This window comes from Polyodon spathula, chromosome 12 (genome assembly GCF_017654505.1).
Source record: "Polyodon spathula isolate WHYD16114869_AA chromosome 12, ASM1765450v1, whole genome shotgun sequence".
In the NCBI taxonomy this organism is placed as follows: Eukaryota; Metazoa; Chordata; class Actinopteri; order Acipenseriformes; family Polyodontidae; genus Polyodon; species Polyodon spathula.
The window spans coordinates 383,473-410,778 of NC_054545.1; the positions used below are offsets into that span (position 1 = coordinate 383,473).

General features: G+C 44.0%; 1 protein-coding gene and 1 pseudogene across 1 annotated transcript; one reads left to right on the forward strand and one right to left on the reverse strand.

The window, feature by feature from the left end:
• Positions 1 to 1,086: 1,086 nt before the first annotated feature.
• On the reverse strand, positions 1,087 to 24,044 carry LOC121324282 (tectonin beta-propeller repeat-containing protein 2-like). The gene is made up of 14 exons (XM_041265994.1): positions 23,830 to 24,044; positions 23,195 to 23,246; positions 22,562 to 22,809; positions 21,757 to 21,885; positions 21,297 to 21,428; positions 20,645 to 20,802; positions 17,299 to 17,479; positions 14,648 to 14,888; positions 13,818 to 13,907; positions 13,251 to 13,484; positions 6,733 to 6,881; positions 3,270 to 3,411; positions 2,301 to 2,450; positions 1,087 to 1,804 (listed from the first exon to the last, which is right to left on the reverse strand). Exons 3-14 carry the CDS (start codon positions 22,778 to 22,780, stop codon positions 1,647 to 1,649), a joined length of 1,983 nt encoding a protein of 660 aa, XP_041121928.1. The 5' UTR covers positions 22,781 to 22,809; positions 23,195 to 23,246; positions 23,830 to 24,044; the 3' UTR covers positions 1,087 to 1,646.
• A 37-nt stretch (positions 24,045 to 24,081) lies between these two features.
• Positions 24,082 to 26,076, forward strand: LOC121324980 (annotated as a pseudogene).
• Positions 26,077 to 27,306: the final 1,230 nt, after the last annotated feature.

Here is a 27,306-nt window from a genome sequence, read left to right on the forward strand (position 1 = left end):
CTATAGTGCAAAATATACTGCCCCAATATACTGAACCTCTGGAAGACCACAGTGTAAACAGGCAGAGAGGACCAGGGGGATGGTTCACTGAAGACCACGGTGTAAACAGGTAGAGAGGACCAGGGGGATGGTTCACTGAAGACTACAGTGTAAACAGGCAGAGAGGACCAGGGGGATGGTTCACTGAAGACTACAGTGTAAACAGGCAGAGAGGACCGGGATGGTTCACTGAAGACCACAGTGTAAACAGGGAGAGAGGACCAGGGGGATGGTTCACTGAAGACTACAGTGTAAACAGGCAGAGAGGACCAGGGGGATGGTTCACTGAAGACTACAGTGTAAACAGGCAGAGAGGACCAGGGGGATGGTTCACTGAAGACTACAGTGTAAACAGGCAGAGAGGACCGGGGGATGGTTCACTGAAGACCACAGTGTAAACAGGGAGAGAGGACCAGGGGGATGGTTCACTGAAGACTACAGTGTAAACAGGCAGAGAGGACCAGGGGGATGGTTCACTGAAGACCACAGTGTAAACAGGCAGAGAGGACCAGGGGGATGGTTCACTGAAGACTACAGTGTAAACAGGCAGAGAGGACCAGGGGGATGGTTCACTGAAGACCACAGTGTAAACAGGCAGAGAGGACCAGGGGGATGGTTCACTGAAGACCACAGTGTAAACAGGGAGAGAGGACCAGGGGGATGGTTCACTGAAGACTACAGTGTAAACAGGCAGAGAGGACCAGGGGGATGGTTCACTGAAGACTACACTGAAGACTACAGTGTAAACAGGGAGAGAGGACCAGGGGGATGGTTCACTGAAGACTACAGTGTAAACAGGCAGAGAGGACCAGGGGGATGGTTCACTGAAGACTACAGTGTAAACAGGCAGAGAGGACCAGGGGGATGGTTCACTGAGTTAAGACAGAAGATCTAAATACAGCTGAGTAAAATAAATAATTCAAATCATGTTCCGTCCTCAATAAAGATGTGATTGGTACACAAGGGCCCTATTTAAACCAGCTCAATGGAATCACTATTTAGTTATATCCACGGTTAGTTCAATTGAATACTTTTACACAGCATCTATTCCAGCACAAAGTTTGCACATTATTTATTAAAATGAAAAACAAAAACAAAAAACATCATTAAACAAACCCTAATACAGTTCTGACGCAAGTTACCTTCAACTGATTACAGGGCTGGCTTTCGAAACAGTGCTTTTAAGATGCACTCTGTAAATTCCCTGCAAGCTCCCAGGACCTGAATAGAAAATAATCTAAAATAAACATGGAAGCAGATCGGTGCCAAATTACAGAAATACACAGCACAGGCGAGCAACGCTGAGAAACATCTGGGTTACCTTTACAGTGTCTAGTGAGTCGATAAAATAACTAGTGCAATTACTCAACTGGATAGCGATTACTATACAATGAATGCACTGTGAACCATCAACAGACTGCCCTCATGAAACAGCACACTGTTTCACCAGCAGCACACACGGCTATTAAAAGGTAGAACGGAATTTATAAAAAGGTCAGTATAATTTATACATGTACTAATACAGGTAATAGGCAAAGTCATCTGTTAACTATACAGTATAAACACGTTTGTTCAAAGTTCCTCAGAGAGTGCTTCTCCTGTCATCTCTATATGACTTCCCATTCCTCCTCCAAGTCCCCGGACTGAACGGACACTGCACTGCCGCTGGGCTTTGCTGAAGTGCTGTCGTGCCGGAAGGTCTTGGTGAGGCGCTGAATCAGACCCCCTGACTGGCTGATGGCCCACAGCTCATCCAGAGGAGTCACTGCAAAAGACAAGCAGCACAATCCCCAAATCATATGATCTGAGGCACCCAAAGCAGACCTCAGGGACGCTGCCAGAGAACACTTTGAACTGTAAACTACTGACCTGTGCAATACCAACCAACACCACACAGAACACAGGTCAATCCAAAAAGACATGGATCCCTAACCCTATGGGCATCACGCTTCTTTTCTCTTTTTCATACAGTTAAAGCTGAATGAGACCTGCAAACAAATCAAACACTGCCCACAAGTGCTTTTAAAAACCTATTAGCTCTGGCTGAACACTGATATGTGTTTTGCTTCCAGCCCCTTCCTTTGACAACCTCGCAAAGCTGAATGCAACGTGAACGTCAGCAGCAACAGTGACGAAGGAAGGAACTCTTTCTAATGAAGGAACCTTTTGTGTAGCGCAGTTCCTGACAATGGCGTTTCAATGCAGCCTCAGGGATCAAAGGGCAAAGGGTTCAGAGAGTTGTTCTCCTTCACCTACTGTACCTGTCAAACAAGCGACACATCCAGGGACTTTCTTCCAGTAATCTCCGGCTGGGTTTTTATCGGTAATGCCGTATCGCCGAGCAACATCGCCATTAGGACAACGCACCCAAACTGTCCTACTGCTCACCGTCAGCTCTCCTGCCTGCAGTCCTGAGGGTTACAAAAGAAGTGACAAAACATAAGCTGGGTTTACTTGCAAAAGCTCTGCACCGGACAACAAACAATCCCGTCCCAACAGAACTGCAGCAGTTTATAGCTTGTAAAAACGCTCCTGAACTTCAAGGGGAAATATTAAGCAGAACATGTATCACTGGTTGTCTACTGTAGTGGGACAGAGAATTCAGGAGGCAGCCATAGATCAGAATGAGCAAATGCAATGCAAAACAAGCCTGTTGGTTCCTTTTAACAATTAGTACAACACCTGTTGCATTCCTTCAACAAGAACATGGCACAGAAGACATGAGGGAAAGGCACGGCGCTAGGACAGCACTTTCTCCTCTTTGACTTGTGCCATGCTGACACAGAGCAGTACTCCACCGTGCCAAAGCTGCTGGCTTACTCGGGCCTTGTTTCCACACTTGGATAGGAAAAGGCTCTGGAATTTTGTTTACTTAAATTCATTGCATCTCAAAATCCACGAGTCGATAGCAGCCTTTGGACATGATGCTACATCCGACTGCAGCACAGTGGAGGAGGCGGAGCTATTCAAGGAAAGCAATCCTGTCCACATGCATGCTCAAGGTTATACTGTGAATATGTGAACATATACAGTAACTAATATGCAGCACTGTAATCTATTAATACAATGCATTTGGAGATTTGAAGATTTCCTTTTATCCCTTCTTTAAAAACAGACACAAAGCCAGGCAAAAAAAAAAAAGCAATAAATACGAAGCAGGGCTATCTCTGTGTCCTATCAATTCCAAACCCTGGTGTTCCCACTCAGACCTCTGTGACTGAACACTGTACCTGGTATGTGCTCCCAGTCAGTCCCCACAGGCATGTCCTCTGTGATTCCAGTCCGCACGTGGACATTCCCTTTACTGTCAACGGCCCACAACATTTTGTCATTGGGACTGGTGTGAACACTCACCAGGTGCATCCCAACTGGCTAGGAAATGAAAAAAAATACTTAAATACAAAGTTTGTTTTAGGGAAACTTGAAGATCTGTGCATTTGAGATTCACTTTAATAACTTAATGGTTGTTCTGATCTGATCAGATTGACAGCAGTATTATGGGGTGTGCAGAGAGAGCAGACTGGTAATTCTGATCTGATCAGATTGACAGCAGTATTATGGGGTGTGCAGAGAGAGCAGACTGGTAATTCTGATCTGATCAGATTGACAGCAGTATTATGGGGTGTGCAGAGACAGCAGACTGGTAATTCTGATCTGATCAGATTGACAGCAGTATTATGGGGTGTGCAGAGAGAGCAGACTGGTAATTCTGATCTGATCAGATTGACAGCAGTATTATGGGGTGTGCAGAGAGAGCAGACTGGTAATTCTGATCTGATCAGATTGACAGCAGTATTATGGGGTGTGCAGAGAGAGCAGACTGGTAATTCTGACCTGATCAGATTGACAGCAGTATTATGGGGTGTGCAGAGAGAGCAGACTGGTAATTCTGATCTGATTAGATTGACAGCAGTATTATGGGGTGTGCAGAGAGAGCAGACTGGTAATTCTGATCTGATCAGATTGACAGCAGTATTATGGGGTGTGCAGAGAGAGCAGACTGGTAATTCTGATCTGATCAGATTGACAGCAGTATTATGGGGTGTGCAGAGAGAGCAGACTGGTAATTCTGATCTGATCAGATTGACAGCAGTATTATGGGGTGTGCAGAGGAAAGCTGCTGCCCCACAACACTGAACTCCTGAGCTGTTCAGTAAAGACTGTGCTTTTCAGCTGGAGCCAGTACTAACTTGCTGAGGCGTGAGGTTGAGCTGCTCCAGGCCAGCCCCTGCTTGCAGATCTCAGTGTTGTGCTGCTGTTTGACAGTGACAGTGCAAACAAACACAAAACAGCACACAAGAATGCTTCAAAAACATCTTTACTGTGGAGAGCATTCCAGCTTAACAGGGAGCGGCGGCCTGTTGCACAATGAGATTATACCTGTTGATCCCAATGTGAATGACACTGCATTAATAAAGACTAAAAAACAAGTCACACCCAAATATTTCTCTTTCAGTTTCAGTGACTTCTGTAGTTCAATGAAGAATAAGTACAATAGTGGGAACGATATCAAAGTGGGTTCACATGCATATACAGTGTATATATATATATACACACACACACACACACATATACATGTGTGTGTGTGTGTGTGTGTGTGTGTATATATACATATATAATATAATTTTCTTCCTTTTATTCAGGTCATAGCAAAATAATCACTCTCCCAGGACAGTCATTTAGCATCAGCTGTCCCTGCAGCTTTCTACACGCAGGTGATACAATGGTTAGCGGACGGCTTTGCTGGCGCTCATTGTTTTAACAATGCCTTTGTGAACAAGCAGACCGCTCTGGAATCCTCTGCTCTCCAATACCACAGCATTCCAGCACTACAGGACTGTGCTTATTTGGAAACATAACCATTAGTGCTGTGGCTGAACTGCTACAGCATGATACAAATGTGCCAAAACAGCTCTCCCTCGATTTCACTGTCTGACTTCTGTGACATATTACAAAGAAAGGGACTTTACACAGCAGGGATGGAAATAAGACTCCCATTGCATAGCAGTTTGATCCATTCCTGGTTTTATGAAGAAACATCTGAGCTTGTTAACGATACACACTCTGCCTAATCCAGCTCATAGTAAAACCTGGAATGGATGAAACTGATATGCAATAGGAGTCTTACTTCCACCCCTGCATGGCCTATCAGTGAATTACCCAAATCTCATAATGATCAGATGCTGTAAGTACACTGACACCAGCAGCCAGTGTTTCTTCAGAAAGGATTGCCTTTTGGTCTTCTGCTTCTCTGCTATATTTTCTCTAGCGCACGTCTAGTGGGATTCCCTGCTCCCACAAATTCACACAAGTAAAAATACAACAACAACAACAACTGTGACGTGTACCACCTATCTAGTAAAAAAATGATTTACTCAAAACCAGCCTGCAGCCACGTGCTGCATTCTCACCGAGAGGCGACTCACTCACAAGCCTGTGCACAGCTGTATTACTGTGCTGCAGGCAGCACGCTGGAAACGGCTTGTCTGGGAAAAGTATCAGCTGAAAAAAAAACAAACTTACTGCACTCCTTTGCCCACAAACACAACCACAAAAAAAACAGCCCTGATTAACACGTTTCCCTTTAGTTCTAATGCAGAGCTTGTGACTGACAATTTAAAGTCAGCGACGGCTATCTTTACTGGGAATAAAGCAAACACAGAGGCAGGGCAGCGGACACAATAAAAACAAAGATTCAGCAAACCAGCTACATGAACAAGCTCTCCAGATTCAGGCATCTGATGATAAAGACAATGTGATCTATTGAAACGATCCAAATAGGACCAGAGATAAACACTGTGTCCATTTAAATACTGAAAACAAGGTCCTTCCTTTCACATTTTTAATTACAAACACAAAGAGAGGCTTGTAAGCACTGTGTTATGTTTGCGTTTTCAATGATTTGAGTGGTGGAGGCAGCTGGATCAGCTGCTGTTGAGATCACCTGAACAGATGCCAGAGCCGCGGCTATAGGGGACTGTTTCAGCGAAATACACGCCAATACGTTTCTGCAGTGTGGATCTGCACAGAGAGAGCAGTGTTAGCAAGAGCAGAGAGGCTGCTTGGATTCCTCCTTTACAATTCACAACCTCTCCAGGAGGCTGGAGGGAAAACTGGGGTTCAAACTCCTGCTACCAAGCACAAGACAAGCAGACTGGTTTATGCTGTTTGCAAAGCTAGGCGTATTGCCAAACCAAATGTGTATGAACTTGCTGTGTTCATATTAGAATGACATTCCTGTGCTGTATGAATCTAGAACTCTCTAGTGTATGAACTTGCTGTGTTTATATTACGATATTCCTGTGCTGTATGAATCTAGAACTCTCTAGTGTATGAACTTGCTGTGTTTATATTACGATATTCCTGTGCTGTATGAATCTAGAACTCTCTAGATTTGCTCAACATGTGAGCTCAGATGCCACAATGGCAGAACATTGTTTTTGATGTGAATCCAGGACAACCTGCACATGTTTCAGGATAAAACAACACAAACTAAAAACTAGGTTTACTTGGAAGTTTGAACTGCTACCAGCTTGCAACAAGCAATCTTTCTGGCCTCCTTGTGCTGAGATAAGGAGCACTCATACATGCTCATTCATAGCAGCATCTACTGTTATCAGTTCCATTTTGAAAAGTTTGCATTTTCACACTCAGATCCTCTTTACATTAGAAACATGGGAGACAGTGATTTACCTGCTGAGGCGGCTCAATGCTTATCCATGCAGGCAGCATCAAGCTTGGATTGAGAGGCTGGGTCCCCACTCTGAAATACACCACACCATTGACATCACAGGCCCAGACGTTCTGACTCCCACAGGAACAACTGGCCAGCTTTATTCTTCCTGAAACCCAGAGGAATGAATACAGCACGTTTAACAGAGAGTGTGTGTGCTTATCATATACTGCATGTTCTATTACAAAACACCTGCTCACGGCTCTCCTGATGTTCTCCATTCAGGTCAGCCGTCCTATTAGACCTCAATAACTGAATGGCAGAGAAAGCAGGCTGAGAGACGACTAATTCATGACAACTTTTCTAAAAGCATGGCTCACTGGTGAAGCGTTTCACACGGCCGCTTCAGCCCTGTTCTCAAAAAGAGAATTCCTTCTAGTAAATAAATATCTTCTAGCTGCTGTACCACACTGCCACCTGTTGACTGTACTGTGCCTCATATACTGATAATGAATTGAACACGCATATCACTGAGATGTATTTACTGTGTCTGATATATCGATAATGAATTGAACACGCATGTCACTGAGATGTATTTACTGTGCCTCATATATTGATAATGAATTGAACACGCATATCACTGAGATGTATTTACTGTGTCTGATATATTGATAATGAATTGAACACGCATGTCACTGAGATGTATTTACTGTGTCTGATATATTGATAATGAATTGAACACGCATGTCACTGAGATGTATTTACTGTGGATTTACTTTTTCTGACTATGTGAACGAAAAGACACACATTTGCCCATTTTCCCATTGGAAATAGTGATATTTTGAAATATCACTGTCCTGGTCACAAAAGCAAAGTTTGTGGGAATAACAGCCATGTTCTATACTTTTGAGGCATAAGCAATTAGGAAATAACACTTACTACCCAGGAACAAAAAAAAAAAAAATGTTGTTACACAGTGTAATGAATTGAGTGTCACCGAGATTGATTTACTGTGTCTGATGTATTGATAATGAATTGAACACGCATGTCACTGAGATGGATTTACTGTGTCTGATATATTGATAATTAATTGAACACGCATGTCACTGAGATGGATTTACTGTGTCTGATATGTTGATAATGAATTGAACACGCATGTCAGCGAGACAGATCCCCCACAACGGCAGCAACTTCAAAACTAGAGCAGTCAGGAAGATAACAAAGTAGATCACCATGACCTGTATCTACTCTGTGTAAAAAACATGAGTTTCAACTTCAGACTCTGGACTCTGATCACATGTCCTGCCCTTTACACTCACTCAGACCACTGCTTTTTAAATACTGCGGTCTCCCTGAATAGACAACCATCCCCTCTTCTCAACAGACTAAAGATTTTACAAGACAAACAGCCACCAGCACAGCAGCACCTCCAACACTGTAAGCAAGCTTTGCGCCTGGGCCGAAACAGGCAACACAATGCCCGCCCCAAGCACCACAAGCACAGTGGGGTTTGCACCGAGAAATGCTTGAATTCCAGTTGAATTACTGTAGTTGTGCTGGAGTCCCATTGGCAGAGCAGCACTGTAACTCCTCACCACAGGTTACTGTAGGGCCTGTTTGTGCTTCTCTGCTGAAACATGACTACACTGCTGGGAGGCCAGCATTCAAAAGGCTATTTTGGAGAGAAACCAGGACGGGCTTCTCATGCGAGAGTGGAGATCAATTTACACCCCACACCGATCGCTTGGCCGCTACTTGCCCCACGTATGTTTTTATTTTGGACGTGTCTAAATATCACTGACATTGGAACCAAATGTCCTAACTAAAATAGGAAAATCCCAGTTACAGAAAAAAACAAACAAACAAACAACCAACCAACCAACCAACCAACCACAACAACAGTACGATAATTCACAAGCCAAGTTCTGCTTCATTTTAATGTTGGTTTTGTGAACTCACTGCAGCAGACCTCCCTGCTTCCAGGATGTCCGTTTATCAGCTCTTTGGAAACACGCTGTAAGAGGCGCCACACATAGTTCACAACTGATGGCTGGAGTTGCAGTGGGGTGCACTTGTGTAGCACTCTGTCAATCATTTACAGATTGCTACATACTCCCCCCCCCCCCCCCCCCCCCCCCCCCCCCCAAATCTACACACAGAGCCCATCCAAGCAAATCTACCCACAGAGCCCATCCAAGCAAATCTACACACAGAGCCCATCCAAGCAAATCTACACACAGAGCCCATCCAAGCAAATCTGCACACAGAGCCCATCCAAGCAAATCTGCACACAGAGCCCATCCAAGCAAATCTGCACACAGAGCCCATCCAAGCAAATCTACACACAGAGCCCATCCAAGCAAATCTGCACACAGAGCCCATCCAAGCAAATCTACACACAGAGCCCATCCAAGCAAATCTGCACACAGAGCCCATCCAAGCAAATCTACACAGTTGCTTATTTGTTTTTATCAAAAGTAAGCATGCAAAAAAAAAAAAAAAAAAAAAAAAAAAAAAAAAAATCAATGACTTTCTTTTTGTGTAAAATTGTTTTGGTGTTTTCAAGTACAATGTTGCTTACTGTTTCCATCTAATTTACAAGGATTGAAAAGACATTGGAACCAGTGGCAACCTGGGTTCAGTGACTCTGCAGGGCGTGTTTCCCTGTACATGCTTTCTGCAATGCAGGAAATAAAAAAATCAACATGGACAGACACGGGGTCTGATATTAACAGAGGGATATCTGTTTACGCCGCGAATACAGACCCTTTGAGTATCGAAGTCCACCATATAGGCCAACTGAAAAGAGCACATGATCTTAATGGGCATCCACTGTTCTTTAAATAATGCACTATTAGACAGCATTGTGTGCATCCATACCGATACGTGGCACTTAAAACAAATTAAAAATATATTTCTATTGCAAGCCAAAGATTTATGACAATTGTTACCATCAAAGGATTGAAGATTAACTGCCAAGAGCAGTTAATAACTGCAGAACCCTCTCCTGCCGAGTCTGAGTTTAGCTTTGTTGTATCCGAAAGGCACCACTCAGTTTACTCCTTCCAGAGCCACAAGCTGGAATGGATAACCACAGTCCCCATCATGAGGAATTACTGTATGCAACTGAGAGGGAGAGGCAGGAGACCAGGCTTTAAAAAGAGAGGCAGGAGACCAGGCTTAAAAAAGAGAGGCAGGAGACCAGCTTAAAAAAATCCAGCTGCTTTTTGGAAAATGCCCCCGGGGTGCCTACTTATCACGTAAAGGACAAATCATCAAGTCAAAAGTATCAGGATGTTCCTGCTGCTCCCGTCACACGCTGTCCCTGGCTGCTGGATTGTTTCCCATTCACGTCACGACACTCTGAGTCGGATATCACCCACACTGCGGATTTCCTTCTTAGGCACACACACACTCGCTGACATTTAAGAGGCCTGCCTCAAACACACAGTACAGCGCTGTGCTCACACTGGACCTGACTCCAAGATGTCAGTTACATAAGCAGCCTGATTGTGTGCTCTTTAATGAGTCTTTCAACGGATCACATGTTTCAATCCTGACACAAAAGAAAACAGAACTCTCTAAACAACGTTCACAGAATTGTTGGCATTGCGGTTTTTCTGCGAAACATTCATATGATAAGCAATTATTTTTTAGTGACAGCACAGGGTACAAGACTCAAAAGGACTTGATTAAGGTACAGTCAAAGAAGTATTTAGTACTTAAGGCTCACTTTAATTGCACAGAGGAAAATAAATTGCTAAACGTAAAGCAATTTATAAAAGTCATAGTTTCCTAAAATCCCTTTTGAATTGGATACCTTGTTTTGTTTGTGTTTATTTTCAAAGCCATGTGTAATTTTTAACAGCTGTGACAGGTCAAAGCCATGTATAATATTTAACACCTGTGACAGGTCAAATGCTTTGTTGCTGGAGGTCATCTTGGGCTCAGGTGTAGAGGAACAGCCTGGGGTCCAGCTGACCGCTTTTTCACAGGCACATGTTAAACTGTTTCATTAAGAAATTGCTTTATTAGCTCATTAGAACAGTGTAGGATGTGGTCACAGGTTTGGTTTTACAGGGTAAAAGGAGCCTTCCCTGGTTAGGTTTGTTTAAAAGAAAAACTGCGTTAGTTAGTGCTCCAAGAGAGTTAGGATTTTGTCAGTTGTTTTTGATTCAGTGTAAATAATAAAAATGCCCAAACTGTGCTAAAATATAAACACTGACTCTGAGAGTTTCTTGGCGCACCCACAGAAAAGAGGTGATCAAGCCCGGGGCCATGCAGACCAGAGGGGCTTTACCACACATCCTGAATGGAAGAGCTGGATCTTTGCAGTTATTTACGTGGAAGCCACTGCTATTTTAACCAGACGGTGTTGTCTTACTCTGGAAGTTTCTAAAGGGCAAGAAAATGTTTGCTTCTAAATATACAGCAAAGATGCATACAATGATTCCACACCTCCATCCATCGCTACCCCAGAACACTGCTTCTTATCTTACTTACAGCTATACCTCATACACAGGACAGTCTCACACTGCACAGCCCTCATGTTTAAACCTCTCACGCTGTGCACAGCCCTCATGTTTAAACCTCTCACGCTGTGCACAGCCCTCATGTTTAAACCTCTCACGCTGTGCACAGCCCTCATGTTTAAACCTCTCACGCTGTGCACAGCCCTCATGTTTAAACCTCTCACGCTGTGCACAGCCCTCATGTTTAAACCTCTCACACTGTGCACAGCCCTCATGTCTAAACCTCTCACGCTGTGCACAGCCCTCATGTTTAAACCTCTCACGCTGTGCACAGCCCTCATGTTTAAACCTCTCACGCTGTGCACAGCCTTCATGATTAAAACTCTCACGCTGTGCACAGCCTCAAGTTTAAAGCCCTCATCTCTACTCATGTGTCTGCCTCCACCTTGCATGCAATGCTGACTGGATTCCCACAAAGTCTGGCTCCTGCATACACTGCCACAGTGGTATTGAATCTGGTTGAGGCACGACATGCCTATCGACTTCAGATTGGGTTCCTTTGTTCCTGTAATTCAAGGTGGCCGGTAGTTTCACACAGCTGAACGTGTACTCATCATGAATCAAGAGCACCTGCTGACTGACTTACACCTTCCAATTCGTTTTTTGAGGAGGAAAACCGATTCATTTGTTGTCTTTTATTGGGACACGGGATTACATAAAAATGGGATTAAAGTATTGTTTAAATTGTTACTTCTATTTTCAGAATGGCAGCTGTGGAGGAGAATATCCCTTTGGGTATAATTAGGAAGAAAATTAGGGCTGTTGAAAAAAATACACAGATTTCAATTACAGAGTTTCTAAAAGAAAATAAATATTCCTTCAGGTTTACTATTTTTACTACTGTCCAGGCAGAAGAGCTCTTTGATACTGAGATTAAAGGGGGAGCCTAGACTTTCATGCAGTACCCGGCAGATCCTAACATGCTATGAAATCCCTGTCCATCATGGATAAAGGACCCTCTGCAAGGTCAAACAGCGAGGCTGCGATTGTGTCGCTGCACACTCGACTCAAAACTTTTCTCGGCAGAGCTGCAGACAGCTTTTCTTCTTACAAACTGATGGATTTGCTTGATGTGCCATCGACCTACATTCATGACAAGTTACTGAGCTTGCAATATTAACAACAACAACAATAATAATAATAAAAATAAAAAGCAGTTTAGCAGTGGCCTGAAACTGCAGGTGGGCAGGAGTGCTTAGGAGACATTAAAGCTCGTGTTCTGTAGATATTACTTTATGTAATTTTGAAATTGCTTTTCAAAACATAAGAATATATTCCCTGCTAGCATGCAGGTAAGAATGACTGCAACTGATCTTTAACAAAGGTATCACCAGTGCCAGCCCATAATGCTACCTTCATGCAAAGTATGCAAAAGTGATGTTCTTTAAGCAATGTGCCTTGCTGCCAGTAGTCCTGTTCTTTAAGCAATGTGCCTTGCTGCCAGTCAGTCCTGTTCTTTAAGCAATGTGCCTTGCTGCCAGTCAGTCCTGTTCTTTAAGCAATGTGCCTTGCTGCCAGTCAGTCCTGTTCTTTAAGCAATGTGCCTTGCTGCCAGTCAGTCCTGTTCTTTAAGCAATGTGCCTTGCTGCCAGTCAATCCTGTTCTTTAAGCAATGTGCCTTGCTGCCAGTCAGTCCTGTTCTTTAAGCACTGTGCCTTGCTGCCAGTCAGTCCTGTTCTTTAAGCAATGTGCCTTGCTGCCAGTCAGTCCTGTTCTTTAAGCAATGTGCCTTGCTGCCAGTCAGTCCTGTTCTTTAAGCAATGTGCCTTGCTGCCAGTCAGTCCTGTTCTTTTATCAATGTGCCTTGCTGCCAGTCAGTCCTGTTCTTTTAGCAATGTGCCTTGCTGCCAGTCAGTCCTGTTCTTTAAGCAATGTGCCTTGCTGCCAGTCAGTCCTGTTCTTTTATCAATGTGCCTTGCTGCCAGTCAGTCCTGTTCTTTCGTATTTTAGCCCTTCTCTGCAGTAATGTACTATATTTACCCATAGTGAGCGACGGCCCGACTCACCTAGCTGGCTGAGGTCCAGTCTGGTCCAATGCATTCCTGACGGGCAGGTCTTCGATAAAGACCTGATGTAGACAGACCCGTGCGTGTCCAGCCCCCATACTGCATCCTGGCAGGCTGAAATCTGTACCATCTCTACATCAGGGGGCAGCTGCACTGTTGATGGCCTGAACTGTGGATTGTGATCACTGATGCAGAACAAGTCCGTGCAGCTCTGCCTCAGCCACAGGAAGCTCCCTGTAACAAGCAGCAGCAGCAGCACACTGAAAAACTCCACGAGTCACTTCAACAAACCGACAGACTACTGGCTTGGGAAAAACAGTCCTAATGAGGAAATACTTAAAACAATTCTTAGGAATTTCTACAATTCAAGGAAGACAACACACCCTTTGCAAATTAATAAAAATCTTAATAATAATAATAATAATAATAATAATAATAATAATAATAATAGTCTGGCTATCTGTTAATATGGCACCTGTTACCTGTGTGACAAGAGAGGAGAGATTTATAAATAAATGTAAAAAATGGGGCCGCTTCCTATTGCAAATAACACTAGTGTTTAATGACCTTCTTTTGTAGGAGCCGGCGATGCAAAGACGAAAGCCCATTTGGTAGTGGAGGCAGTTCCACGTGGCACCACATTCATCCAGTAGGTACCTGCGAGAGGACAGGACAAAAAACAAACACTCTGTATGTGTGGGAAGAGAACAGCAGCTGTGTGACTGCAGGGAGGGGGCGGCTTTCAGAGCTTCACTCGATTCATGGCTGATTATTGAGGGGCGGCTATTCGGACAATCGCTTTTAGAGCTTCACTCGATTCATGGCTGATTATTGAGGGGCGGCTATTCGGACAATCGCTTTCAGAGCTTCACTCGATTCATGCCTGATTATTGAGGGGCGGCTATTCGGACAATCGCTTTCAGAGCTTCACTCGATTCATGGCTGATTATTGAGGGGCGGCTATTCGGACAATCGCTTTCAGAGCTTCACTCGATTCATGGCTGATTATTTATGCATCATTTCCTAATAGAGCAGCAACAGTAAGTCCTGAAGTTTACTGAAAACATTACACCTTGTTAGGTTGTTCAGATATTACACACCACTGAAAAAGATGAGCAGCGATATATTTCATATCATAACATGGGTGCACTGAAAAAAACAAACCTACTACTGCACGCAACCTGGGCAGTCCAGGTGACTCAACACATGTTCTGTTAACCTGACGCACGCAATCTCATCTGCTCTGCATTGTAGAATTTTCTTTTGTAGATTGCAATTTCACGCACCAATCTTGATTACTAACTCCACTGTTTCTGCAATGAAGTCTTGTAAAGCTATGAAGTGACACTTCCTTTCTGATCGACTCACCTGTAGCAAGCCTGGGAACGGCTCCCTACCTGTGAGACTGCCCTTGGCCACGTGGAACTCATTCCTCCCCGAGGTGATCCAGACCCCACCAGTGTTGACGCTGATGAGGCTGGGCTGGCACTGAGGCTGCTGTGTCCAGAACGCCACTCGCAGTTTATCAGCTACCTTCTCCACTGGTGCCTGGGCGGCACTTGCCAGGGTGTGCGAGGCGTGGATTATCGTTTGGAAGAGGCTGCTCTGATCGAACACCACGTAATCTGTGATGCTCACCTGACAGAAGGGACAGGTAGAAATGACAGTTCTATCATGCCTGGCATGCTTTCACAGTTTCAGACAGCAGCGCTGTGCTTAAATCAGTGTGGGCTGCGATGAGCAGACACAGTGGGGACAGGTGCTCACTACAAAGGGCATTTATCACTGGTTCTCACTGAAGGTATATCGAACTGTTAAATGTTACAAATAAGCAACTAGGAAAGTTGATGAATTCACTCGAAATAGTCCCTGCCGGGTTTCTTACATGCTTTATTAGGGTTAACCCTTTGCTGCCCAATGTGCAATATATTTGACATTAAATACCCAATATCATCAAATTTGACCCCCACTTTTTATTCACAGAAAGTGCTCTTCGTGTTACTGTAAGATATTCTGGCCAATAAAGACATGGAAATACAAGTTTTCAATGTTTATAATCTGCGTTGCAATTCAGGCATTACAGTGTAAACACTTCGTCTGACTGAAAACCCTGACAATCTAATGACGTCAGCAGAGGTAGGCTGTACTTCTCTATTTTACTGTATGGAAAACAATGAGAGCGACGGTGAATTTGTAGAGTTTTCTTTTAACTATCGTGCTCAGAATCTAGCACCGAATTTGATCAGACACCGGCACCTGACAACCAGGAATCCGAAGCAGCTGTTTTGCAGCCCTATAGACTCGAGCCTTCCCAAACATCTGGTGAGGAAAGGTCGGGCTCCGATTCAGATGACAACCAAGACAGACATGTGCCCAGAGACGCTGAGAGGGTGCAAAATAAGGAATGGTAGATCCTTTTCATGTTTATAAAAGGAAATGAGACTGATTGCGCTCAAATTATTAAAACAGTTCTGTACAGATGCAAGCTGGACTGTGGCTGACTGTGTCAGTGGAAAACACTTACTATCTACAGCTCTAAACCCTGGCATGCGATCAGAGACAGAGCTTTTCATGATGAAGCAGGCATCGCATGTAAAGATAAAGGGGAGAGAACTTTTCATTATGAAGCAGGCATCGCATGTAAAGATAAAGGGGACAGAGAACTTTTCATTATGAAGCAGGCATCGCATGTAAAGGTAAAGGAGACAGAGAGCTTTTCAATATGAAGCAGGCATCGCATGTAAAGGTAAAGGAGACAGAGAGCTTTTCAATATGAAGCAGGCATCGCATGTAAAGGTAAAGGAGACAGAGAGCTTTTCAATATGAAGCAGGTATCGCATGTAAAAGGTAAAGGAGACAGAGAGCTTTTCAATATGAAGCAGGTATCGCATGTAAAGGTAAAGGAAACAGAGAGCTTTTCATTATAAACCAGGCATCGCATGTAAAGGTAAAGGAGACAGAGAGCTTTTCATTATAAACCAGGTATCGCATGTAAAGGTAAAGGAGACAGAGAGCATGTAAAGGTAAAGGAGACAGAGAACTTTTCAATATGAAGCAGGCATCGCATGTAAAGGTAAAGGAGACAGAGAGCTTTTCAATATGAAGCAGGTATCGCATGTAAAGGTAAAGGAGACAGAGAGCTTTTCAATATGAAGCAGGTATCGCATGTAAAGGTAAAGGAGAGACAGCTTTTCAATATGAAGCAGGTATCGCATGTAAAGGTAAAGGAGAGACAGCTTTTCAATATGAAGCAGGCATCGCATGTAAAGGTAAAGGAGAGACAGCTTTTCAATATGAAGCAGGTATCGCATGTAAAGGTAAAGGAGACAGAGAGCTTTTCAATATGAAGCAGGCATCGCATGTAAAGGTAAAGGAGAGAGAGAACTTTTCAATATGAAGCAGGTATCGCATGTAAAGGTAAAGGAGAGAGAGCTTTTCAATATGAAGCAGGTATCGCATGTAAAGGTAAAGGAGAGAGAGCTTTTCAATATGAAGCAGGCATCACATGTAAAGGTAAAGGAGACAGAGAGCTTTTCAATATGAAGCAGGTATCGCATGTAAAGGTAAAGGAGACAGAGAACTTTTCAATATGAAGCAGGTATCGCATGTAAAAGGTAAAGGAGAGAGCTTTTCAATATGAAGCAGGCATCGCATGTAAAGGTAAAGGAGACAGAGAGCTTTTCATTATAAACCAGGTATCGCATGTAAAGGTAAAGGAGAGACAGCTTTTCAATATGAAGCAGGTATCACATGTAAAGGTAAAGGAGACAGAGAGCTTTTCAATATGAAGCAGGAATCGCATGTAAAGATAAAGGAGACAGAGAGCTTTTCAATATGAAGCAGGTATCGCATATAAAGGTAAAGGAGAGAGAGCTTTTCATCATAAACCAGGTATCGCATGTAAAGGTAAAGGAGACAGAGAGCTTTTCAATATGAAGCAGGCATCACATGTAAAGGTAAAGGAGACAGAGAGCTTTTCATTATGGAGCAGGTATTGCATGTAAAAGGTAAAGGAGACAGAGAGCTTTTCAGTATGAAGCACACACACCTGCCACCAGTGATCGTCTTCCCCTTGAGGTTTTTTTGGAGTGACTCCGGTCCTGAACCAGAGATTCCCATTGGTGTCCAGAGCCCAGGCGGTGTGGTGGTCTCCCAGAGAAATGCACACGGGTTCCAGTCCCTGTCTTTCACTAACCACAAAACAAATGACATTTACACAGCCTCCCATTCAGTACAATCCATTTCAAGATTATAGTCTTACATATTGTTCAAGGTAGGGTTACATGGGATTCGGCTTAGTAAAACCTAGGGCTAGATGTACTACGCTGTAACACCATTTTCCCAAAATGGCAAGAAATTTGACATTACGGGTGATTGATTTCTAGTTTTAAACTAGAATTTTGCTTCTTTGATAAATCCACGAATACAGAAACAATGCACTAAACTGTGTACCGAGTCCAAGTCCATACTAGATTTAAACGCTGAAAGTTGCAATGGATTACACTGCAGTTTTGCAGTGATTACAGAGGCATAGCAGAGGAAATGCACTGAAAACATGCAACTGCATCCTAATAACGTCTGTATAATTAGTTAAAAAAAAAAACAATTAGAAAAAACAGCTTGACCTGAAACAAGAATCAAATAAAGCATGTCCACCCTGAAAGCTCCCCTAACCCTATATACCTGTGGCTGGGAATTTATTAGAATGGTGTTGCTCTAGTCAGTCTTATCTGGTAAACCTTGACATACAATCTGAAAACAGTCCACGTTCTCGTCCCGGTGATATCCCATTCTGGGAACACACTAAACTACAGCATGTACACTTACACGCCCTCACACCTGTACCTAACCCAATCACACTACAATCGCCCTCACACCTGTACTGAACCCAATCACACTACAATCGCCCTCACACCTGTACTGAACCCAATCACACTACAATCACCCTTATTCCTGTACCGAACCCAATCACACTACAATCTCCCTCACACCTGTACCAAATCCAATCACACTACAATCGCCCTCACACCTGTACCGAACCCAATCGCACTACAATCGCCCTCACACCTGTACCAAATCCAATCGCACTACAATCGCCCTCACACCTGTACCAAATCCAATCGCACTACAATCGCCCTCACACCTGTACCAAATCCAATCGCACTACAATCGCCCTCACACCTGTACCAAATCCAATCGCACTACAATCGCCCTCACACCTGTACCAAATCCAATCGCACTACAATCGCCCTCACACCTGTACTGAACCCAATCACACTACAATCACCCTTATTCCTGTACCGAACCCAATCACACTACACTCGCCCTCACACCTGTACCGAACCCAATCACACTACAATCGCCCTCACACCTGTACCAAACCCAATCACACTACAATCACCCTCACACCTGTACCAATCACACTACAATCACCCTCACACCTGTACCGAACCCAATCACACTACACTCACCCCCACACCTGTACCAATCACACTACAATCACCCTCACACCTGTACCGAACCCAATCACACTACAATCACCCTCACACCTGTACCGAACCCAATCACACTACCATCGCCTGCACACCTGTACCGATCCCAATCACACTACAATCACCCTCACACCTGTACTGAACCCAATCGCACTACAATCACCCTCACACCTGTACCGAACCCAATCACACTACAATCACCCTCACACCTGTACCAAATCCAATCGCACTACAATCGCCCTCACACCTGTACCGAACCCAATCACACTACAATCGCCCTCACCCCTGTACCGAATCCCAATCACACTACAATCACCCTCACACCTGTACCAAACCCAATCACACTACAATCACCCTCACACCTGTACCAAACACCAATCGCACTACAATCGCCCTCACACCTGTACCAAACCCAATCACACTACAATCGCCCTCACACCTGTACCGAACCCCACACTACAATCACCCTCACACCTGTACCGAACCCAATCACACTACAATCGCCCTCACACCTGTACCGAACCCAATCACACTACAATCACCCTCACACCTGTACCGAACCCAATCGCACTACAATCGCCCTCACACCTGTACCAAATCCAATCGCACTACAATCGCCCTCACACCTGTACCGAACCCAATCACACTACAATCACCCTCACACCTGTACCAATCACACTACAATCGCCCTCCACCTGTACCGAACCCAATCACACTACAATCACCCTCACACCTGTACCGAACCCAATCACACTACAATCGCCCTCACACCTGTACCAAAATCACACTACAATCGCCCTCACACCCGTACCAAATCCAATCGCACTACAATCGCCCTCACACCTGTACCAAATCCAATCGCACTACAATCGCCCTCACACCTGTACCAAATCCAATCGCACTACAATCGCCCTCACACCTGTACCAAATCCAATCGCACTACAATCGCCCTCACACCTGTACCGAACCCAATCACACTACAATCGCCCTCACACCTGTACCAATCACACTACAATCACCCTCACACCTGTACCGAACCCAATCACACTACAATCGCCCTCACACCTGTACCGAACCACACTACAATCACCCTCACACCTGTACCGAACCCAATCACACTACAATCACCCTCACACCTGTACCAATCACACTACAATCGCCCTCACACCTGTACCAAATCCAATCGCACTACAATCGCCCTCACACCTGTACCAAATCCAATCGCACTACAATCGCCCTCACACCTGTACTGAACCCAATCACACTACAATCACCCTTATTCCTGTACCGAACCCAATCACACTACAATCACCCTCACACCTGTACCAAACCCAATCACACTACAATCACCCTCACACCTGTCCCGATCCCAATCACACTACAATCACCCTCCACCTGTACCGAACCCAATCACACTACAATCGCCCTCACACCTGTACCAAATCCAATCACACTACAATCACCCTCACACCTGTACCAAATCCAATCGCACTACAATCGCCCTCACACCTGTACCGAACCCAATCACACTACAATCACCCTCACACCTGTACCGAACCCAATCACACTACAATCACCCTCACACCTGTACCTGAACCCAATCACACTACAATCGCCCTCACACCTGTACCGAACCCAATCGCACTACAATCGCCCTCACACCTGTACCAAATCCAATCGCACTACAATCGCCCTCACACCTGTACCAAATCCAATCGCACTACAATCGCCCTCACACCTGTACCAAATCCAATCGCACTACAATCGCCCTCACACCTGTACCAATCACACTACAATCACCCGCACACCTGTACCGAACCCAATCACACTACAATCACCCTCACATCTGTCTGATTTTACACAAATATGAGTAAAACCTGCATTGCCATTGATCCCAGTTACCTTTTCCTGGGCTTGGTTCCGATCTGCTGGACTGCGTTGTGTTCTGTGTAGAAAAGCAGACAGCGCTGGCAGGTCGACACCAGCAGCACTTTCTGACTGTAGTCCAGCTGCACTACAGCAGACTGCTCCTCCAGCAGCACACTGGGGTTACAAACACCCTTGAGAGAAACACAGGAGAGGATTTGAGATAAGAAGTAACACTCTAACAGGAATTAAACAGCAGTGATGTTAGCTTCTAGTAAATGTTGTGGAAGTTTAATCTTCAGGATTAAACTCTAACACACTGGGTAAGCGAATATCATTAGAAGACTGTCTGTGCGCAGCATGTAACTGTACATGCAAGTGAATGGGAAGAAATGATGACTATGAAATAAACAGGTCTACACGGCACCTTTACCATGGCAGGGAAACACCTAGATCTGCCTGAATATTTCTGACAATGGTTAAACTTTTAGGTAAAATTTGAAACATACTAACGATACATTTAAAACACAAACACTCCAACCATGATTAGCACTAATCCTGGGCATCCTAATGATATCTCAGGTAAGGAGTCCGAGATCAGTGCTACTCACAGCATGAAGCACAGCACAGTAATGCAAGCCATCAACATGGGGAGAAAGCAGTCATACTTATTGATCAATGACTGTACCTGGTCCAGATCCAGAGAAGAATAGACGATTTTGCCTTTGTCATCCCCAGAGAATAATTTCATTCCATTAGCACTCCAAGCTAGAGCAGTCACGGTGCTTTTGTGAAGGCCGACCACATCAAAGCGCCGCAGCTGTGGGTAAGAAATTAAACAAGGACCCACGCAGAAGGGGAACACACAGCTGCATTACTGTGGAGAAACGCCTTCTTTGTGAATAAAGCTCACAGTCTTATAATGTATATACCAGAGCATGTCAATGAATCGGCTTCAGCTAACACAGTACATCATAAAAAAAACCCAAAAAACTAACAAACTGCTACCACTACTTCTAAAGGTAATGTTTAAGGCTGGCTTGTATCACAATGGAAAAGATATACAAAGCACCTAATAATGGGGGACCAACACACGTTTTGACATGTGCAGTTGTTTTACAATAACAAGAACGTGAAGCAGTATTCACCTGTTTGTTTCTCCCAGGCAAAGGGCAGACCAGCTGGAAGAGCACCACTCTGCCTGAAGCTGTGCCAACAGCCACTAGATCATCGAAGCAGCTCAACAGTTTCACTGTGGTAATGGATTCCGACTTCCCCTAGCAAAACAAAATGCAAAGAACAGAGCTCCAAATCACACACGAAACGAGCCTAAAACAAAATGCAAAGAACAGAGCTCCAAATCACACACGAAACGAGCCTAAAACAAAATGCAAAGAACAGAGCTCCAAATCACACACGAAACGAGCCTAAAACAAAATGCAAAGAACAGAGATCCAAATCACACAAGAAACGAGCCTAAAACAAAATGCAAAGAACAGAGCTCCAAATCACACACGAAACGAGCCTAAAACAAAATGCAAAGAACAGAGCTCCAAATCACACACGAAACGAGCCTAAAACAAAATGCAAAGAACAGAGCTCCAAATCACACACGAAACGAGCCTAAAACAAAATGCAAAGAACAGAGCTCCAAATCACACACGAAACGAGCCTAAAACAAAATGCAAAGAACAGAGCTCCAAATCACACACGAAACAAGCCTAAAACTAAAACAGAAACAAGATCCAAATGACACACGGGGGAGGGAGGGGGGGGGGGAGTCAAAAAGTCACAAAGGATTGTTTATGCTTTGATAGGACCACGGAAATAATGCCATAACTAGATTACTGCACTTTTTAAAATTTGTATTTTATTGTTATTGCCACTGCTTGCCAGTGTTTTCACAGTGTGCAGCAGGAGGCTCTGTTGGTACAGTAAGAGCAGCAGACTTACCTCCAGGTTGTATTTCTTCATCTGGTTCAGCCTCCTGCAGTACAGATAGAGCATCCCAATACTGCTGCCCACTGCAATGTACTCACTGCTGGCATCCAGAGCGGTCAGGTACACCAGCACTGAGCGGAACCCTTTCTGCACCTTGGCTGGGATGGCATTCAGCAGGTAGTACAGCGGGCAGAACTCCTTCAGGGGCACCGGGGGGCTGTTTGCAGCCATTGCAGGATGTAGCGGCACTGCAACAAATACTGAAACCGTGGAAGTAAATTAAATGTAAAGCGCTTTGGGATTTCTTTTAAAGAAAGGTGATATACAAAATAAATATATTATTATTATTAGAGACATGAAACCAGAAACCACAGCAAAGTGCTCCCTTAAATGGCACTCGCGGTTACAAATTCATGTTGACTACGTTGCTACAGACAGTACTGCATTGGCTGTTCTCTACTGTAACGGCGACCCCGGGGTACAGAGGAACAGTCTTGCTGCGGTAGCCTGCAGTCAATTCTGTTACAGCACATTTTTGTTTCTGTCCTTCTTAGTGTCAGCCAGGGCTGAGCTGGGAAAATCTGCAACGATTCAACAGCAGCCGACAATATTATTATACTTACACTGTGCACATCAGTACTGTACCTGGTATCCAAAGAGACCTGTTTACACCTGCCTGGTCATCCCCAAATAAGATCTGCCGAATGCATCAAAAACACCACACTTAGCAGCATGACACAGACTAGCTCGGGTGTGGAATTTCGCATTTCTCATCGCTGCCCTCCCTAGATTCTAGGTCAGGTTCACAACAAACAGCAATAACGTTTTCATTCCTTAACCCACATTTTTAATTTTTTTTTAATATTCACTGCTGCTGTTGTGGATTTGTGTTTGCTGTGGACGGATATTTTTAGTTTTCTGTAGCAGATTTATAAAACATTGACATGACTACAGCAATTCATTAATAATAAAACCCCTAACCCCGCTCCCTGCCTGCGTACCTTCTTGCGATGTGCCTATTATTAATGTTCATCTGATTTCAGTCTCAGATGATATTAAAGAAAGCACACAAGCCAATGTGACCTGTATGAGATCACATCAAAGACTAGAACAACAACTAGGCCTTGCTTGCTTGTTTTGGTGCAGGATTACATTCATACCGTTAATCGATGTGACATTTTAAACGTACCTCAAGATGATAATTTACTTACTCTACAGAAGCGGTATATTATTATGAATAACACAAACAACACGAAATAACATGCAACAGTGGTACTTACATTCAGAAGCGCCGTGAACACACTGCTATAAAATCTCCTTTATTTTCCTCTGTGGAGTCTGTGGCTAGCAGTTCCCTTTATCTGAGCAAAATATATCTACTTTGCCCATTTCTAATTGTTTTATGTATTTACTTTTTCACAGAAACAGCGGTTTCGCTTTTCTCTGCACACAAACACACACACAGCAGCATTTGACACCAGGAAATGACGCAATGCACGCCTCCTCCTCCTCCTCCTCCTCCTCCTCAGCACTTCACCAAGGTGGCGGCGTGCGGCACTGCTGTGCAGAGTCGTGGTGGTGAATGCGGCACGGTAGTCTCGAGTTGAGTGTTGTTTAATGCTGTGGTTGAAGTGGAAGGTAGGTGAACTGTTAGTAGAAACACTGCCGTATAAACAAAAACGACACACATTTGCATGCACAGGGAATCGATCATTGTAAATGGATTGATTATTGAATGACCAATGCGTTCAACAGAGCAATCAGTCATGCTGAACATACGCGCTTATATCCGATGAAACCTTATTTGTGTCTCACTGTTTCACAGCGAAGAGTCCAGGAGTCGCTGGCTCTGCTAGAAAGCTTGTTTTGAATAGCAGTGCAAGAAAGATCAAAGACAATGCAGCAGACTGGCACAACTTCATTCTGAAATGGGACAAGTTAAACGATGCCGGCTTCACGACCGCAAACAACATTGTTAACATTAAGATCAGCAAAGAGTAAGTGTGCTGTGTTTATTTATTTATATATTGTGTAAATGAAATACACTTCTAGAGAACACATATTGATGTTATGCCAGTTTGATCAAAAGGTATTTTATGGTAGTTAGGAAACGTGTTTTTAATCAGAGATTTAAAGTGTGTTTTACTAAATCAGATGCACTAAGGAGTTGTTTTACAGTGCAGTTCTGCTAGTGTGTTTTAGATTGTAGCTTTGCTATAGTGTGTTTTAGATTGTTGCTCTGCTAGTGTGTGTTTTGTGATTTTGTGTTATAGATTTTGCATTTACTCAACTCAATTCATTGAAGACAGTCTTTTGTTAAACAGAGCACTGAAATTCTTATTAATATCCAGTAATTCAGGACAGAAAACTATGCCAACTTTCAAGTGGATTGTGACGGTTTGTCAGTAACCCAGAACCCTGTCACTGTGTCTGAACCACACAAACAGCTGGAGGAATGTTGCACTGAGCTGCTTGACATTTTGGACAAGATGGTCATTATATTTAAAAAAAAAAAAAAAACACATTTGTTAACTTTCAGGAGAAAAAAAACCCTTCCTATAGACCCAGAATAGAAAAAAAAAGCTGAATTAAAAATGTGAAGATTTGATGGATGCTTTTGTTTTGTCAGACTCGCCTGGTTTCAGAAATGGCGAAGCTTTCTTCCACTGTCAAAGGAATATGCGTGCTTGAGTCCTTCCAGCACAGAGAGGCAGGCAGGGACCGGCCCCTCTTCCATACGTAGCCCACAAAGCAGTTTGGTGAGTCTTCATGACACAACCCATTGCACAACAGCCTTGTATTGCAGTGTGTGTTTTTGTGTGTAAATGCATTGTGCTGCTTTTACAAGAGATTGTATAGGAATGCACCCCTTGAAATTGGCTGCATCAGTATGAGACGGGCCATTCCATGGTGTGCAATACAATGTGTAGCAAAAGCAAGGAGACCCTTTTGAAGTCACATTCACATAATGTAATGTCTGTGATGAGCGACTGGATCAAGGTTTTTTTTTTTTTTTTTTTTTTTTTTCTAACCTAAACCCACAGACAGAAAGTGTTGCTGAAGGTTTATTTCTGGTATTTTCTTTTCCAGATGAAGTTTCCTCAAAGCTGGCCGAGGTCTACCAGCAGGAGCTGCGCCTGAAGCAAGCGATCATGCAGGAAGTAGCTCACAGCTCGGAGCAGGACTTCGCCATGGTCTATCTATCAGCCCTACATGGAGGACAGCAGCAGGGCACTGCTAGAGAGCATGGTGCTGGAGACTGGACACAGACCACTGTAGCAGCCCCAGTGGGTTCATGTGAGATTCAGGACAGAAAACAAGCCCTCTTTTAAAAGGGAAAGGTTCACTAGCAGATGCAGAAACAGCAAGGAGTAGCTCTCTTAATGTATGCAGTACAGGCTTCATTATGGAACAGTACATTTGTTGCATTTTGTTTTGTTTTTATTTTTTGTAAACCGTGTTGTTGTTTTAAATGCCTGCATTTACAAGCATTAAAACACTGGACTGAATCCCCCCTTGATTTCAAATGCAATGGTGCAGTGTCATGTTCATTACCTTTACATTATTAACAGCACTTGTTATCATGGCATCAGTTTCACAACTAGATGGATAGATATAGAAGCAAAGTAAACTTTTTCTTTTTTATTTAACTGACTTAAAAATAAGACTATTTGAGAAATCTGTCCTCCTGCTTCTCTGTATTGTACAAACACAAACCCGTGTTGCAGTGTCTCTCCTGCTTCTCTGTATTGTACAAACACAAACCAGTGCTGCAGTGTCTCTCCTGCTTCTCTGTATTGTACAAACACAAACCCGTGCTGCAGTGTCTCTCCTGCTTCTCTGTATTGTACAAACACAAACCCGTGCTGCAGTGTCTCTCCTGCTTCTCTGTATTGTACAAACACAAACCCGTGCTGCAGTGTCTCTCCTGCTTCTCTGTATTGTACAAACACAAACCCGTGCTGCAGTGTCTCTCCTGCTTCTCTGTATTGTACAAACACAAACCCGTGCTGCAGTGTCTCTCCTGCTTCTCTGTATTGTACAAACACAAACCCGTGCTGCTGTGTCTCTCCTGCTTCTCTGTATTGTACAAACACAAACCCGTGCTGCAGTGTCTCTCCTGCTTCTCTGTATTGTACAAACACAAACCCGTGCTGCAGTGTCTCTCCTGCTTCTCTGTATTGTACAAACACAAACCCGTGCTGCAGTGTCTCTCCTGCTTCTCTGTATTGTACAAACACAAACCCGTGCTGCAGTGTCTCTCCTGCTTCTCTGTATTGTACAAACACAAACCCGTGCTGCAGTGTCTCTCCTGCTTCTCTGTATTGTACAAACACAAACCCGTGCTGCTGTGTCTCTCCTGCTTCTCTGTATTGTACAAACACAAACCCGTGCTGCTGTGTCTCTCCTGCTTCTCTGTATTGTACAAACACAAACCCGTGCTGCAGTGTCTCTCCTGCTTCTCTGTATTGTACAAACACAAACCCGTGCTGCAGTGTCTCTCCTGCTTCTCTGTATTGTACAAACACAAACCCGTGCTGCAGTGTCTCTCCTGCTTCTCTGTATTGTACAAACACAAACCCGTGCTGGAGGGACGAAGAGACATTACCATGTGTGTGTTTGTGGCAGACACGCATCACAAGATGAGGCGCGAAGAGAACATAAAAAACACCAACCTAATCACCTCCTGCTTCTCTGTATTGTACAAACACAAACCCGTGCTGCTGTGTCTCTCCTGCTTCTCTGTATTGTACAAA

Coding starts and splice junctions, on each gene's coding strand:
- LOC121324282 (XM_041265994.1), bottom strand. CDS start 22,780: ATGGCTGCAAACAGCCCCCCGGTGCCCCTGAAGGAGTTCTGCCCGCTG. Junction 21,429..21,756: donor TGCCTGGGAGAAACAAACAG/GTGAATACTGCT, acceptor TCTTACCCACAG/CTGCGGCGCTTTGATGTGGT. Junction 13,485..13,817: donor GCCGGCTCCTACAAAAGAAG/GTCATTAAACAC, acceptor TGCTTGTTACAG/GGAGCTTCCTGTGGCTGAGG.